General features: G+C 41.6%; 1 protein-coding gene across 5 annotated transcripts in view; it reads right to left on the minus strand.

The window, feature by feature from the left end:
- ppp2r3b (protein phosphatase 2, regulatory subunit B'', beta) overlaps positions 1-17,483 on the minus strand; it is a 58,751-nt gene that overhangs the window by 26,160 nt on the left and 15,108 nt on the right. Inside the window, exon 1 of one of the 5 annotated variants that reach the window (XM_035773075.2) lies at positions 4,940-5,481. The exons of the other annotated variants lie outside the window; for them this stretch is intronic. Coding sequence (XP_035628968.1) covers positions 4,940-5,077 — 138 coding nt within the window. The 5' untranslated portion in view covers positions 5,078-5,481. Of the gene's footprint in view, positions 1-4,939; positions 5,482-17,483 lie in introns of those variants that run through there. 5 annotated transcript variants of the gene reach the window in all.

Raw genomic sequence — 17,483 nt, forward strand, 5'->3', positions numbered from 1 at the left:
TGTAGCCCAACCAAAGAGGTAGGTAGGTATTGGTAGACCTAAGCTTATGACCAGACAGGTAAGTAAGTACTGGTAGATATTAGTAGACCTACGTTTGTAGCCCAACTAAAGCAGTAGGTTGGTTGCCTTATATGTATATGGACTAGCCCAATTAATGAACAACACAAGAAGCAAAGCCCAAGACAGAAGTGAAGATGGCAAAATCCATATCAATAGGATTTGTAACATTTCAGTCATTCAACAGAATACTATAGATGTTAAGGTTAAGAAGTTAATCAACAAGGAGTAAGTAGCCTGTTACTTTGGCAAAATAGAGATTATTTACATGCTAAAGGAAAAACAGAGAAGACAGCCTGACCTATTCTAAACATCCCTGACATAAAAGTATCAAACGTTATCAGTTTGTAAACAACAAGTAGTTAATTAGGCCTAATAGTAGAGTAAAAAAAGAGATCAGAGAGCTCTAAATGTAGGTGTGTGTGTGTGTGTGTGTGTTTTGTTCTGCTTGTGTACGAGTGTAATCTGGCAACCAGAGATAACCAGCATGTCTCTGAAAGCAGTCAGGAGACAGCCACCCAGAGATACAGGACAAGAGCCATCTTGGCTGGGCCTGAATGCCAGACCCCTGATTAGAGAAGAACAGTTCATAGCAGGCATGTGTGTGTAATGTTTACTGTTGATTTCTTATTGCTTATTTCACATTATATTATCTATTTCACTTGCTTTTGAAATGTAAACAAATTTCCCATGCCAATAAAGCCCTGTGAATTGAGTGAGTGAGAGTCATCAGCAAACTTTTAACATTCAGCATTGTTCAAGGGATTGGTGCTTTGCTTATGTCATAGGGTACAACCAGACCCACCATTGTTCTACTCTCTGAATCTGTGGAGATCAAACCTGAATGTTATTCCAAAGTGCCTGCTGCAACCCCAGTAACATAAAACCCAAAGCATGTCAGAGATTGGGCACAGCTGTGTGTGTCCCTAAAATGTTTCCACCGAAGACAGAATGACAGAGTTGTCTGCTCCTAGGCTCATAATGGCTGAGCTGTGTGTGTTATTTAAGCAGTAAGGCACGAGGAGGTGTGGTATATGGCCAATATACCACAGCTAAAAACTGTTCCTATGCACGACGCAACAGAGTGCCTGGATACATCCCTTATCCGTGGTATATTGGCCATATACCACAAACCCCCGAGGTGTCTTATTGCTATTCTAAACTGGTTACCAACGCAATTAGATAAGTAAAAATACATGTCTCATACCCGTGGTATACGGTCTGATATACCACTGCTGTCAGCCAATCAGCATTCAGGGCTCGAACCACCCAGTTTATAATAAGCTATATGATAACCAGCCTGTATGATATTAACCCTAGTATACCTGTCATGATCAATTTGATCCCAAACGCCCCATTACGATTTGCATAGACCCATCATGCATAGTACACATACTATTAGGATATCCTAATCAACAGGTAGAAATCCTCCCAACTTCTACAGTAGATGAGTCAGACAAGGGTCTGATAGATACTTTACAGGTACACTCAATATGGCTAAGGTGTTCATTATTTTTCTATGGGCTGAAGTGAGTCTGAAGGGGAGAAAAAAACAGCACCCTATTCCCTACATAGTGCACTACTTTTGGTCATAGGGCTCTGGTCAAAAATAGTGCACTTAGTTTGCTAGCTTGTTGATGAAGTTGACTGACAGCTGGTACTGTGCCTTGCTACTGTGTAACATTTGGCGAACGCAATAAAGTTGTAGAGAAAAGTCAGCTGTACTGTGAAACTCAGTGCACTAGTCACAAACTAATTTGTGCATTAGTTAGAACTAGTTACCTAGAGGGAATATTTAGCATGGAGTGTGTGAACTGGTGTTAGCATCCCTGCCTTTCCTTTCATATGGATTGACTGGAGACTGGTTCAGACAGCAAATTTTCATGCACATTTCATAAACTTATTCTGCCACCACAAAACACCTAGATGTAGAATTAGATAGTGAAGACTTGCTCATGAAAAAAAAATGACAATATTAGCTACAGGTTTATACAGTAGTTTTTGGTAAATTAACTGACTCTTGAGGGTGAAAATGTGATTCAGTGGACGATGTCACCTTGGTAATATTTTCTAATGTTAACTTAGGACAGCATATTGTAGCTGGGCTTCTTTTTAGCTTTCCCATGAGTGTTATCAGGCAGATAAGTGCAGACGGCCATCGATCTGTCTGCTAAAACGACATAAATATCAAAATGTACATCATTCCCAGAGACCATTTACATGACTCAAGAATCTAACCTCTGGATCGATCTGCTCCTCCTTTAAATGAGCTGTGTCCATGCCTGAAAACAAATAATGTTTGGTGCTCCTAAAACAAAAATGTGTGTGTTTTGTTGTATTCTGTTTTCCCCAATCTCCAGTCAGTGGCCTTTAACTCACCCTACACATGGCTCTGTAACAACATGCCTTATTGTCAAAGTCAGTTATCCTAATTCATACAGATGACTAAGAGAGCAGTGATCTAGAAGTCTAAATGTCTATCTACATGAGTCCTTGTATGGCGTGCGCAGTGTTGTCTGTTTGGAAATATTCTGTGGCATTCTGTCAGGTGGTATTCTGCTCAGAGCAGACATGGATAAATGCTGTTGATCTTCCCTTGCTCCCCTCTGCGCGCGGGTGTCAGCTATGGCTATAAAAGGACAGATTACTCCTGCTGCCCCGCTCAACTGTCCAACTCCCCCCACCCCACCACTCTCTCTCCACCAGCAGCGCTCCCCTAACCACAACCGCTAATCCTTGCAATATTCCACACATTCACAAGAACTGCATGGTCGGTCAAACTAAACACAGTGCACAAGGGCACCTCAACTTGGGGCTCACCCCTAACCTGAATTTAAGTTTATTGTGTCCTGGGACAACATTTACAACCAAAACAACAGTATCCTTAAAAACAGCCTATAACCAAACTGTGGCAAAGCTTTGGATCGGTCTTCTTGGGCCAGGTCCCCCTTAGAAAACATGTTGTTTCTCTGTGTGGGATTTCTTGGTTTAAATGGATAGTTCGAGAGCAATTGCTAACTAGCGCAATGACGAAGAGATCAGCTAGCGTTAATTGCCAAAATCTCAAACTATCAGTTTAAGCAAGATAACACAGCCTGGCCTAGTTTAGCAAATTATGGCTCACCTGTGCCATAGTATAGACAGGTTGCCTAAGATCTAACTGGAAGCCATTTACACACAGGGTAGCCTAGTGGTTAGAGCGTTGGACTAGTAACCGGAAGGTTGCAAGTTCAAATCCTCGAGCTGACAAGGTATAAATCTGTCGTTCTGCCCCTGAACAGGCAGTTAACCCGCTGTTCCTAGGCAGTCATTGAAAATAAGAATTTGTTCTCAACTGACTTGCCTAGTTAAATAAAGTTGTTTTTTTATATATATATAAAAAAAACAAAAAAACAGACCTAGTGGAATGACTACAATTAGGGATGTGACAAATTGACAATTTTACTTAATGTTAAAACTGTCATTTATTTTTGTATTTTTTTTGTGTGAGAAAAATGTATAAAATTCCACAATTCAGAATATGGTCCTATTGCGTATGAACGCTAAGGAGCAATGAAATTCTAACGAAACACAGTCATAGGCTGAATCTCAAACCAAACAGTCCCGAAGCCCTTTATCGAGTGGCCACTTGCTGTTGTGTTCCGTTGTGTGCATACTCTGATCAGCAGTGAGAAAGTTGTAAAAACAAAACATCTTTACTCCTGCACAAAAAATGTGCAAGTATATCGGTCCCCAGTGATTCCATCAGCTGATTTAGCTTGTGGTAGCCTGCCTGCTGCTAGCTAGCTTCACTGACAAACACAGGGATAGAATTCTAGCTAGCTGAGGATGTTGGGCACTGCAGTGATAAACACTGTGTAGCTTGTCACTTATTTACAATAGTTTGACAGCTTGTAGGCATGTTCCCAGCAGTCAGTCCATACTTCATCATGTTTCCAACGCACCAATTGTTACTTTGTAAAGTTAGGTCATCTATTTTTTTTTAAACACACAGGGCAGCAGAGCAGGCTGTTCGCTGCGGTGGCTTGCCTTTCTCTGCCATTTCTCCAACTTAACGATGGCGTGTGGAGCGCTTTATATCCATGGCAAATAATTAGAAAGATGCATATCTTCTACTAACATTGCAGCATTGTTGCATTATTTTTCCCCTTTATGATCGGGACCTGTTAGTGGTAGTTTTGATAACTGCACTGTGTTTTTACATTTTGTGGAATATATATTTATTCTTAATGTTAATGTCTCAATTTCATGAAAATATTTAAATGTTCACACCTCCAACTACAAGCACAGCTACTGCTGGCTACATCAACTACATTACCCACAATGCATCTACAAATCAGAGTTTGTGAGACATGGGAGTAAAGCCATAAAAATGTGACATGGCTTCTGTTCCAATATCCATACTAGCGTACCATCCTATAATAAAGCTATGTATTGGAGCATGCTAAGTGGTATGCGTGACATTGGAATCCAACCATGACCTACTGAACAAAAGAAACATTCATTTCCAGCCCCTAACCCAGTCCTCCTTTGCCACAATCCAAAATGTATCTAACCCCAAGAGTAACAGACCGCAACAGACAACATGGATGGACAACATGCATGTCCTTGTTATAAGCCACAAATCATGTCACAGCCAGTAATGTTTGTCCTAGACTGTTATAATATAGGACCTGTCCTTTTGGAAAGCTTTTACAATCTTCAGTTTGCCTACTGCTGATGGACATAGTAGATCGATGGACTCAACAGACTGCCACCTCATAGGCTACAGTAGGACCGCAGATCTGTCCTTGCTGGAAGGCTTAGCCGAAACAAATCATTCATACAGACAAACACTAGAGAGGATGAAAACACAGTCTTGTATTGGGAGTGGACCACCTGCCTGTCCTTGCTCAGCGTGGAAGGCTCGGAGCCTCTTCTTGAAGCGTGATGGCAGAACGAAGTCACATCCGCGGGCCAGCAGAGCCAGCTCCTTCCTCAGGTCAGGGTCCTGACGCAACGACAGCTCCTTCATCCTCATCCTCGCGCCAGACAGGACAGGATGCCTCCGCACAAACGCACACACAGATCCACACTCTCTGATCCAATGGGATTATCTTCCTATGGATTGTCCCAATAGTAGAAATCGCAAGAGTAGTAGTGGGAGTAGTAGTAGTGCTAGCAGTAGTTAGGCTAATTACTCAAACAAACACTCAGTGCGTGTCCACTGTCCTTGTCCTGGGAGAGCCTCTTGAAGTCAGCGTAACAGTAGGCAGTGGAAGTAGTGGTAGCGCTCCTCTGTCCCTGTGACTGTCCTTTAACAGAGCGAGAACTTCTTAATGCTGGGCAGCAGCTGCTGCAGTGTCACGAGCCTCAAAACTCTGCCCATCTGTCTGCTGTCCTACACACACACACACCAAACACGACAGGGACTGACTGCTAGGGTCAGGGAGCCCCAGCCTACCAGCAGCCACTAGGGAGATAAGGACTGTGTGTGTGAGAGAGAGAGAGAGGTGTGGATATGCCCTTTCCAGTTTGCATTCCTCAGCACTCATAGAAGGTTATGTAAAGAGACAGACCTGCTGTTGTTGAGGGCCCGCTAACTTGGGAATGCCAGCCAAATGCCAAGATGACCCCCTGTTTACCAGCTTCCTAACAGCACAGCAACCATATTACCTAACGGTTCCCGAGAGACACTAGTAGGTCTGTGCCACAGGAGAATACCTAGAGCTGTCTCTTTATGACCACAATCCAGCTGGTAGTTGGAAGTACCAAACATTTCTTCAGGGAAAGAGCTTCGAAATGCAAAAGTCACCGTCAGTTCTTCCTCCTATTTTGTTGGGAATTCAAAGAGTCCACTCAGAATGAGATACTAGGTTCTGTGGCAGCAGCCAGATTCATTAGTGGGCCTCCGTCATATTGAAAAGGTATATTTAACCAAATTCAAAATATATGTAGGCAGGGCACACCTTTTGCTGAGGGATGAATGTGTAGACTTGAGCCGATGAGGATGATAGGAGAAGCCATCAAAACTTGTGACAACTCACAAAAAGTGGGAAAAGAAAAGCCTCAGTTTTCCTCTGTGCATCACGTCGTATGGTCTTCCTTTGTTTTGCCTTCCCTTCACAGGCTTGGGCTGCCATCCATTCCACGTCTTATTATAGTTGACGGGCCCTAGCCGGCGGTATGGAAGGGGAAGTGTTGAATTTCAAAGAATGATGGCCGAATCAGTCTCTGCCTATTAAAAGCACCAGCGAGCACTGTTTGGGCAACCCAAGACACCAGATCTGGAGAAACAAGTATGTATGTATCTTTAGTGCTTGAGCAAACATCCGCCTCCTGTCCTGGACTGACAGCAATTACATCAATTCCCCATAAACGTGCTGATCCAACGGCACTAGGCAGCCTAGGCGTGGAGGAGGGGTGCGTTCAAGAGATGTTTTTATAAAACGCCAGTTGTTCTCTCAAACAAATCTAATTAAGCTGAAAATGACTTGAGCTCTGTGTGTGTGTGTGTGTGTGTGTGTGTGTGTGTGTGTGTGTGTGTGTGTGTGTGTGTGTTAGTGAATACAGTGTGTGGTTGTGGTGTGTAAAAATGCAGGGTGTGAATAGAAAACACAGCCGGGCTAAAATGATAAGTATTTTTAGATGACGGGATCACAGAGTCCACATTCTTCCACTGGTTTCAGCACAAACCTAGATCCTGTTGTCCCCCAATAGCAGGATACGGCACCAGTTTGATAAGCCATTTGTGAAGCCTTTTCACGCCATCTGCCTTTTGTTGTCCCTCTACGCTCGTCAGCTCGACACAAACACGACTCAAACAAACTGAGCACATGAAACTGTCTACATATATATATATATATATTCTGTCAGCATTAGCAAGAGCCATAATCTGAAGTTGTTTCCTAAACAGAGTTATTATTCTGTGATAACGATCTGTTCGTTCACACTTTAGGACACAGCCTCTCTTTGGAAAATGGAACACAGAGAGGGAGGGAGAGAGAGAGAGAAGTCTCACTGTAGTACCAGTGAGCTCTGGTGCTGAGTACTACTGGACTGACTGGGAGAATCAGATGGGCCTTCACTGGAGAGGACAGCTGTCAGTGCCAACAGTGCCACTCTCTCACACACACGCACACAGAGGCCAAAACTACTTAACAATGGCACCACTCACCAATTCAGCCTTGGGCTTTTGTCTGCTCTGCTGTTGAAAGGCTATAGCCTACCCTGGTTGCCAAAAGATGAAGACGCAAAAAACATTTCAATTAAATAAAAACTATTGCATAGAGAGACAAAAGTAGGCATGGTACACTATAGAGAGACCATGTCAAACACAAATAAACACATTCTTACACAGTTGAGTCCACCCATCAACGTGTCTAATCTGAAGGCTCTAAATATGAACAGTATACCATGCTCTCAGTGAGAGCTTGTTGCATAATGTTAGAGATTATGGTGAGAGTGAGCGAGAGCGTGCGAGACAGAGCGACAGCGAGCATGAGAGAGAGAACGAGCGAGAGTGAGCAAGTGACCCCTCTGTCCCAACAGCGGGAGAAAGTCAATACCAAACAATAGCAGAGTAGCCTATAAATGGAATCGAGCAAGCTCCAGCTCTGTCCTCGCCAATCTTATGGCTGAGACAGGGATTTGGGAATCCATATGAACCCAAAACAAAAATAGGGCCCATTTCACCGACATACATGGTGGGCTTAGGGAAGGGCCTGCTAGCGGAACATGATGTGAGCAGGATCAGCTGGCTTGCATAAAACAGTGATAAGGCAGTAGTTAGAATGACACTGTCATCATGGATCGTGGCGATTAACTGGAGATAAGGGCATCAATGACTGGAACTAGCCTATTTAGCTAATGATACACAAATGAGTTTTTTTCATGACCAAATGACCTGATCAAGAAAAAAACTCTGGGTTTGACGTAGCCCATAGGCCTTTGAAAAGATGGCGATGAAGAACATGGCTGGCGTTTTACATTCTCCCAAGCAATTGTGCAATCTTCTTTCTTTTTTTTTTTTGCATAACTTATTTTGTAACTTATTGTGTACATAATGTTGCTTCTACGGTTTCTTATGACCGAACAAAATAATTGCTTTCAGCAATTACTCACCGCGGACTGGAAGAAACTTTTTCCTTTAACAAGTCTGACGAGAAGGTTATTCTGCTTTCACTGGAACAGGCCCAGATCCACGCCTTTTGCGTGAAGAAAAGATGCCGGAAAAGGGGACGCAGATCGGGGGATCTTTCTGAGAATCCGTAGGCGAGCGAGTAAACTCCTAATTAGAGATCGGACGATTAATTAGGGCCGATTTCATGTTTTCATAACAAATCGGTAATTATGGCCGATTATATTGCATTCCACGAGGAGACTGCGTGGCAGGGTGACCACCCGTTACCCGAGTGCAGCAAGGAGCCAAGGTAAGTTCCTAGCTAGCATTAAACTTATCTTATAAAAAAAAAAAAATCTTAACATAATCACTAGTTCACTACACATGGTTGATGACATTACTAGTTTAACTAGCTTGTTCTGCAGTGCAAACAATCAATGCGGTGCCTGTTAACTTCTTGGTGACTGGGGGGCAGTATTGAGTAGCTTGGATGAATAATGCTCAGAGTAAACTACCTGCTACTCAGCCATAAAAGCTAGAATATGCATATAATAATTCGTACATTTGGATAGAAAACACTGAAGTTTCTAAAACTGTTTGAATGATGGCTGAGTATAACAGAACTCATATGGCAGGCGAAAACCTGAGAAAAATCCAACCAGGATGTGGGAAATCTGAGGTTTGTAAAGATACAGTGGGATATTGGTCATGTTGCACTTATTAAGGTTTCCACTAGATGTCAATAGTCTTTAGAACCTTGTTTGAAGCTTCTACTGTGCAGTGGGGCCAAATGAGAGGGGATTGAGCCAGGTGTCTGACAGGATTGCCATGAGCTCATGATGCGCGGTCATGTGAAAGTTAGCTTGCGTTCCATTGCTTTTCTACAGACAAAGGAATTATCCGGGTTAGAACATTGAAGATTTATGATAACATCCTAAATATTGATTCTATACTTCGTTTGACATGTTCCTACGACCTGTAATATAACTTTTTGGACTTTTCATCAGACCTTTCGGCTGGACTTGCACACGCGTTTGGATATGTTTACCAAACGCCCTAACAAAAGGAGCTATTTGGACATAAATGATTAACTTTATCGAACAAATCAAACATTGAGTGCATTCTGATGAAGATTATCAAAGGTAAGTGAATATTTACAATGTTATTTCTGACTTCTGTTGACTGCACAATATGGGGGATATCTTTTTGGCTTGTTTGGTCTCAGCACCGTACTCAGATTATTGCATGGTTTGCTTTTTCCGAATTTTTGGGGGGAAATTTGACACAGCGGTTGCATTAAGGAGAAGTTTATCTAAAGTTCCATGTGTAATAGTTGTTTCTTTTATCAATGTTTATTATGAGTATTTATTACAAATTAATGTTATGAATGTTTATTATAAATTGATGTGGCTCTCTGCAAAATCACTGCATGTTTTGGAACTACTGAACATAACACGCCAGTGTAAAATGTGATTTTGGGATATAAATATGCATTTTATTGAACAAAACATACATGTATTATGTAACATGAAGTCCTATGAATGTCATCTGATGATCAAAGGTTAGTGATTCATTTGATCTATATTTCTGCTTTTTGAGACTCCTCTCTTTGGATGGGAAAATGGCTGTGTTTTTCTGTGACTTGGTGGTGACCTAATGTAGTGGAGCGGGTCGAGATTTTCAAGTTCCTTGGTGTCCACATCACCAATGAACAATCATGGTCCAAACATACCAAGACAGTCGTGAAGAGGGCACGACAAAACCTTTCCCCCCCTCAGGAGACTGAAAAGATTTGTCATTACCCCCCAGATCCTCAAAAGGTTCTACAGCTGCACCATTTGAGAGCATCCTGACCAACTGTTCAGCATCTGACAATAAGGCGCTACAGAGGGTAGTGCGAAAGGCCCAGGGTATCACTGGGGCCAAGCTTCCTGCAATCCAGGACCCACAGTTGAAGTCGGAAGTTTACATAAACGAGTTTTAAATGACTCCAACCTCAGTGTTTCAACCACTCCACAAATGTCTTGTTAACAAAATATAGTTTTGGAAAGTCGGTTGGGACATCTACTTTGTGAATGACACAAGTCATTTTTCCAACAATTGTTTAGACAGATTATTTCACTGTATCACAATGCCAGTGGGTCAGAAGTTTACATACACTAAGTTGACTGTGCATATCAATAGTTTGGAAAATTCCTGAAAATAATATCATGGCTTTAGAAGCTTCTGTTAGGCTAATTGATATCATTTGAGTCAATTGGAGGTGTATCTGTGATTGTATTTCAAGGTCTGCCTTCAAACTCAGTGCCTCTTTGCTTGACATCATAGGAAAATCAAAAGAAATCAGCCAAGACCTCAGAAAAAAAAATCATAGACCTCCACAAGTCTGGTTCATCCTTGGGAGCAATTTCCAAAATCGGCAAAACCTGAAAGGCCGCTCAGCAAGGAAGAAGCCACTGCTCCAAAACCACCATAAAAAAGCCAGACTGCAGTGTGCAACTGCACATCGGGACAAAGATGGTACTTTTTGGAGAAATGACCATAATGGCCATCGTTATGTTCGGAGGAAGAGGCTTGCAAGCTGAAGAACACCATCCCAACCATGAAGCACGCGGGTGGCAGCATCGTGTTGTGGGGGTGCTTTGCTGCAGGTCACAAAATGGATGACTTCATGAGAAAGGAAAATGATGTGGATATATTGAAGCAACATCTCAAGACATCAGTCAGGAAGTTGAAGCTTGGTCACAAATGGGTCTTCCAAATGGACAATGACGCCAAGCATACTTCCAAAGTTGTGGCAAAATGGCTGAAGGACAACAAAGTCAAGGTATTGGAGTGGCCATTATAAAGCCCTGACCTCAATCATATAGAACATTTGTGGGCAGAACTGAAAAAGTGTGCGGGAGCAAGGAGGCCTACAAACCTGACGACTCAGTTACACCGGCACTGTCAGGAGGAATGGGCCAAAATTCACCCAACTTATTGCGGGAAGCTTCCGGAAGGCTACACGAAACATGACCCAAGTTAAACTATTTAAAAGCAATGCTACCAAATACTAATTGAGTGTATGTAAACTTCTGACCCACTGGGAATATGATGAAAGAAATAAAAGCTGAAATAAATCACTAGTATTATTCTGACATTTCACATTCTTAAAATGAAGTTGTGATCCTAACTGACCTAAGACAGGGGATTTTTACAAGGATTAAATGTCAGGAATTGTGAAAACCCGAGTTTAAATGTATTTGGCTAAGGTGTACGTAAACTTCCGACTTCAACTGTATAATAGGCGGTGTCAGAGGAAAGCCCATCAAATTGTCAGAGACTCCAGGGCTAGCAGTACCGGAGCGCCAAGTCTAGCACCAAAAGGCTCCTCAACAGCTTCTACTCCAAAGCCATTAGACTGCTGAACAATTCATAAAAATCGCCACCGGACAATTTACATTGACCCCCCTCTTGTACACTGCTGCTACTCGCTGTTTGTTTGTTACCTATGCAGTCACTTCAACCCCACCTACATGTACAGATTACCTCAACTAGCCTGTATTACCTCAACTAGCCACATTGACTCGGTAGTGGTGCCCCCTGTATATAGCCTTGTAATAGTTAGTCTTATTGTGTTACTTGTAATGATTACTTTTTATCTTAGCCAACTTCGTAAATATTTTCATCTTTAACTGCACTGTTGGTTAAGGGCTTGTAAGTAAGCATTTCACGGTAAATTCTACACTTGTTGTATTCGGCGCATGTGGCAAATAACGTTTGTTTTGATGGTCCTGCTCAGATAAGACGAGACGTAGGCTAAACAAGAACACTTTTTTGGGGGGTTAGGTCCAGGTTAAAGTCAGTGAAATAAGAAAACCAAAGAAAATTTACAATGACAAATGGTTTGATGAAGAATGCAAAAACCTAAGAAACAAATTGAGAAACCTGTCCAACCAAAAACAAAGACTCAGAAAACCTAAGCCTATGAATGACTAAAACAATACAGAAATAGACTACGGAAAAAGAAGGAACAGCACGTCGGAAATGAGCTCAATGTAATTGAAGAATCCATAGACTGGGAAAATTGGAAAACACAAAACAAACAGAGTTATCTATCCAAAACACAGATGTATGGGTAAACTACTTCTCCAATCTTTTTGGCCCTAAAACAAAGAACAAAAACATATACATGATCAAATACAAATCTTAGAATCAAGAAAAAAAAAAAAAGACAACGAGAACCCACTGGATTCTCCAATTGAATGAATGAACTACAAGACAAAATACGAACCCTCCAACCCAAAAAGGCCTGTGGTGTTGATGGTATCCTCAATGAAATTATAGAGACAACAAATTCCAATTGGCTATACTTAAACTCTAACATCATCCTTAGCTCTGGCCTCTTCCCCAATATTTGGAACAAAGGACTGATCACCCAAATCCACAAAAGGAAGTAAATTTGACCCCAATAACTACCGCGGGATATGCGTCACCAGCTACCTTGGAAAATCCTCTGCCTTATAATTAACAGCAGACTCGTACATTTCCTCAGTGAAAACAAATGTCAAATTGGCTTTTTATCAAATTACCGTATTACAGACCACATATTCACCCTGTACCCCCTAATTGACAAATAAACCAAAACAAAGGCAGCCTTCACGCTTTGGTGATTTTAAAAAAAGCCTTCAACTGAATTTGGCATGAGGGTCTGCTATACAAATTGATGGAAAGTTGTGTTGGGGAAAAAACATACGACATTATAAAATCCACAAACAACAAGTTAAAATTGGCAAAAACGTTTCTTTCCACAGGGCCATGGGGTGAGACAGGGATGCAGCTTAAGCACCACCCTCTTCAACACACACACAAATTGGCGAGGGCACAAGAACAGTCTGCAGCACCCGGCCTCACCCTACTAGAATCTGAAGTCAGATGTCTACTGTTTGCGGACGATTTGGTGCTACAGAGAGATGAACCTGCAGAAGAGTCCCCTAAGCAAGCTGGTAGTGGGGCTCTGTTCACAAACACAAACAGACCCCACAGACCCCCAGGACAGCAACACAATTAGACCCAAACAAATCTTGAGAAAAAAATATATCAATCTTTCCACTGTGTCAAAAAATTAACCACAAAACATTGCAAACTCAAATGCTATTTGGCCCTAAACAGAGAGTACACAGTGGCAGAATACCTGACCACTGTGACTGACCCAAACTTAAGGAAAGCTTTGACTCATAGCCTTGCTAGGCAGACCTGGCTCTCCAGAGAAGACGGGCTATGTGCACACTGCCCACAAAATGAGGTGGAAACTGAGCTGCACTCCCTAACCTGTTGCCAAATGTTTGACCAGAGACACATATTTCCCTCAGATTACACAGAACTCAAAAACAAACCGAATTTTGATAAACTCCCATATCTACCCCAATACCCCAGTGTGTCATCACAGCAGCAAGATGTGACCTGTTGCCACAAGAAAGGGGCATCATTGTAAAAAAACACCATCATAAATACCCATATTTGTTTATTTATTTTAATTTTTGCACTTTAAATAATTGCACATCCTTACAACACATATATGTATCATTGTATACAACACATATATGTATCATTGTATACAACACATATATCATTGTATATAGACAATTACATTTGAAATGTCTTTATTCTTTTGGAACTTCTGTGAGTGTAATGTTTACTGTAAATTTGTATTGTTTATTTCACTTTTTATTTTTTTCACCTTTATTTAACAAGTTCTCATTTACAACTGCGACCTGGACAAGATAAATCAAAGCAGTGCGACAAAAACAACAAAGAGTTACACATGGGATAAACATACAGTCAATTATACAATAAACATCTATACAGTGTGTGCAAATGTAGTAAGATTGGGGAGGTAAGGCAATAAATAGGCCATAGAGGCAAAATAATTACAATTTAGCATTAACACTGGAGTGATAAATGTGCAAGTAGAGATACTGGGGTGCAAAAGAGCAAGAGGGTAAGTAATAATATGGGGAGGAGGTAGTTGGGTGTGCTATTTACAGATTGGCTGTGTACAGGTACTGGAGGCATTTTGTAAATTACATCGAAGTCAAGGATCGGTAGGATAGTCAGTTTTACAAGGCTATGTTTGGCAGCATGACTGAAGGAGGCTTTGTTGCAAAATAGGAAGCCGATTCTAGACCTCATTTTGGATTGGAGATGCTTAATGTGAGTCTGGAAGAAGAGTTTACAGTCTAACCAGACACCTAGGTATTTGTAGTTGTCCACATATTCTAAGTCAGAGCCTTCCAGAGCAGTGATACTAGTCGGGCAGCAATCGGTTGAAGAGCATGTATTTAGTTTTACTTGAATTTTAGAGCAGTTGGAGACCACTGAAGGAGTATTGTATGGCATTGAAGCACGTTTGGAGGTTGGTTATCAGTGTCCAAAGAAGGGCCAGATGTATACAGAATGATGTTGTCTGCATAGAAGTGGATCAGAGAATCACCAGCAGCAAGAGCGACATCATTGACATATACAGAGAAGAGTTGACCGGAGAATTTAATTATGATCTACTTCACTTGCTTTGACAATGTTAACATATGTTTCCCATGCCAATAAAGCCTCTAAATTGAAATAAAGTGTTTCAGAATAGAATAGATATAGGCCTAGTCATTGAGAACTGAATAAGCCCTTAGCTGCCGTAATGACACGGATGTTACTAGGGATACACAATATCAGTGAACATATCGGAATCGGATGATATTAGCTAAAAATGCCAACATCGGCCTGATATCTAGTTTAACGCCGATGTGCAAAACCGGTCAAAGCTGACCATATATAACGTAATGGCTCCACGTAAAATGTTGCATGTGTAAGAAACAGCATTCCTAACCTAGCCCACAATGTCTGCTGTAAGGGTCAAGCAGTCAACAAGTCCAGCATTCGTTTCAAAGAGTAAGAACATTTCAGAGAGACAACTCAAAGGCAAAATCCATTAACGCCAAGATATTGGAATTCATGGCCCTTGACAATCAACCGTTTTCTGTCGTGGGTGATGTTGGCTTTCGCAGACTGGTCGAGCACCGGTACACACTACCAAGTAGAGGTCGACCGATTATGATTTTTCAACGCCGATACCGATTATTGGAGGACCCGAAACGCCGATACCGATTTAAATCGGGCAATTTACATTTTTATTTGTAATAATGACAATTACAACAATACTGAATGAACACTTATTTTAACTTAATATAATACGTCAATAAATTCAATTTAGCCTCAAATAAATAATTAAACATGTTCAATTTGGTTTAAATAATGCAAAAACAAAAGTGTTGGAGAAGAAAGTAAAGGTGCAATATGTGCCATGTAAGAAAGCTAACATTTAAGTTCCTTGCTCAGAACATGAGAACATATGAAAGCTGGTGGTTCCTTTTAACATGAGTCTTCGATATTCCCAGGTAAGAAGTCTTACGTTGTAGTTATTATAGGAATTATAGGACTATTTCCCTCGATACCATTTGTATTTCATTAACCTGTGACTATTGGATGTTCTTATAGGCACTTTAGTATTGCCAGTGTAACAGTATAGCTTCCGTCCCTCTCCTCCCTTGGCTCGAACCAGGAACACAACGACAACAGCCACCCTCGAAGCAGCGTTACCCATGCAGAGCAAGGGAAACAACCACTCCAAGGCTCAGAGCGAGTGACGTTTGAAACGCTATTAGCGCGCGCTAACTAGCTAGCCATTTCACTTCGGTTACACCAGCCTCATCTCGGGAGTGCTTGATGCACAACATAAACAGCGCAATGCTTGACACACAACGAAGAGCTGCTGGCAAAACGCAAAGAAAGTGCTGTTTGAATGAATGCTTACGAGCCTGCTGGTGCCTACCATCACTCAGTCACACTGCTCTATCAAATCATAAACGTAATTATAACATAACACAGAAATACGAGCCTTAAGTCCCCCTTTGCCAGGAAAAAGCGTCATGGGTAATGGACAGCAGCATATTATTTTTTTAAAGACCCCAAAATCCAATTTCCAAGATACAATTAAAGCTAATTTTTAGGAATCCTGAAAATAAAACTGGATGTCTTATGCTTAACTGAGACATTATCCTAGCCTTGTCAGAATTGTTTCCAAAATGCTTGTTTGCGACCCATTGATGGGTAGTGGCTGATTCCTTTTGGGTTGCCACTTGAGGCTGGGTGCTGGCTAGAATTGTTCTAGCCTACGTGTGGCCGACTTCACGAGAAAGCGAGCAGGAGCAAGCTCCAAAGGCTTCAGAAGGGTCACAGTAAAATAGGTTCAATGACCACTCAAGTGATTGTAGAAACTGAATATGGATTGTTCAAATCATTGAGACCTCAGGTCATGCCTAGTAGATATCTTGCCTTCTCTGAACCTCACCCTCCTCAGCAGAAAATCAAAAGAATGATCGACCGCCATTTCCTCAGACAATTATCAGCATCTGTGTAGAGTTACTCTTCACTGAAATTACACAGAGGACAAATCTGCTGCCACTCTTGCCTGCACACCCAGGCTCAGTTCTGAGTAGTTAATGCAAGCACAAGGGAAACCAAGGCTATCTATATCAGTGTCTTGTGTGAAAGTTGAACCAGCTGTTCTGAGCAGCATCAGTATGACGTTAATTGCATTTTTAACTAATCCTTTGAAGAATGCATTTGTATTCTGGAATTCCTGTGGCTTGCTTAAAATAGAGCATTACTTGATACCCGATAGCAATCACTTTAATACGAAGTGACATTGTGGGCACATGCCTCTGACGTCAGGCCACAAAATACAGACTGTACAAAACAGTTGCTACTCGGAAGGGAATGGGGCCGGGGACCAGTGAAGAGCTCGGGGGGGAAAAAAGAGAACGGACGTGGAAATCACATTTTCACATGTGTCAAACCTCTTGACGTTTCACAGCAATACTTTTTCCATGGCAAAAATGAAAACACAAAGCAGACCAAACTCTTTGGTTCTTTAAAAACCTGGTGTAAAATAGTGTGCTATAGCTTGGAAAATAAATAAATGTGACTCAATGACAACATAATGTGTGTTTCCAACATTAGGGCTGTTTTCCGAAAGAAGTTAATCCGCTTCGTGTTTTGTTTCCTTGCCACAATACTAATGAGTATTGCGATATTGGTATCATCCGAGCCATAGCAGACACAGAGAGGGAGAGCCTATGACAAGCAATTCATTACCAACAGATGTCTCCCTTGAGAAAAGACCATTATCTGACTGAAATCCACAGATACGGAGGCTGAATGGTTCTGTTGCGTTTCTCTAATTTCTGCTAATCACTGTTGTGGCTAGAGACTAGGCCATTTAAACTGTCCC

Source organism: Oncorhynchus keta, chromosome 7 (genome assembly GCF_023373465.1).
Source record: "Oncorhynchus keta strain PuntledgeMale-10-30-2019 chromosome 7, Oket_V2, whole genome shotgun sequence".
Classification (NCBI taxonomy): Eukaryota; Metazoa; Chordata; class Actinopteri; order Salmoniformes; family Salmonidae; genus Oncorhynchus; species Oncorhynchus keta.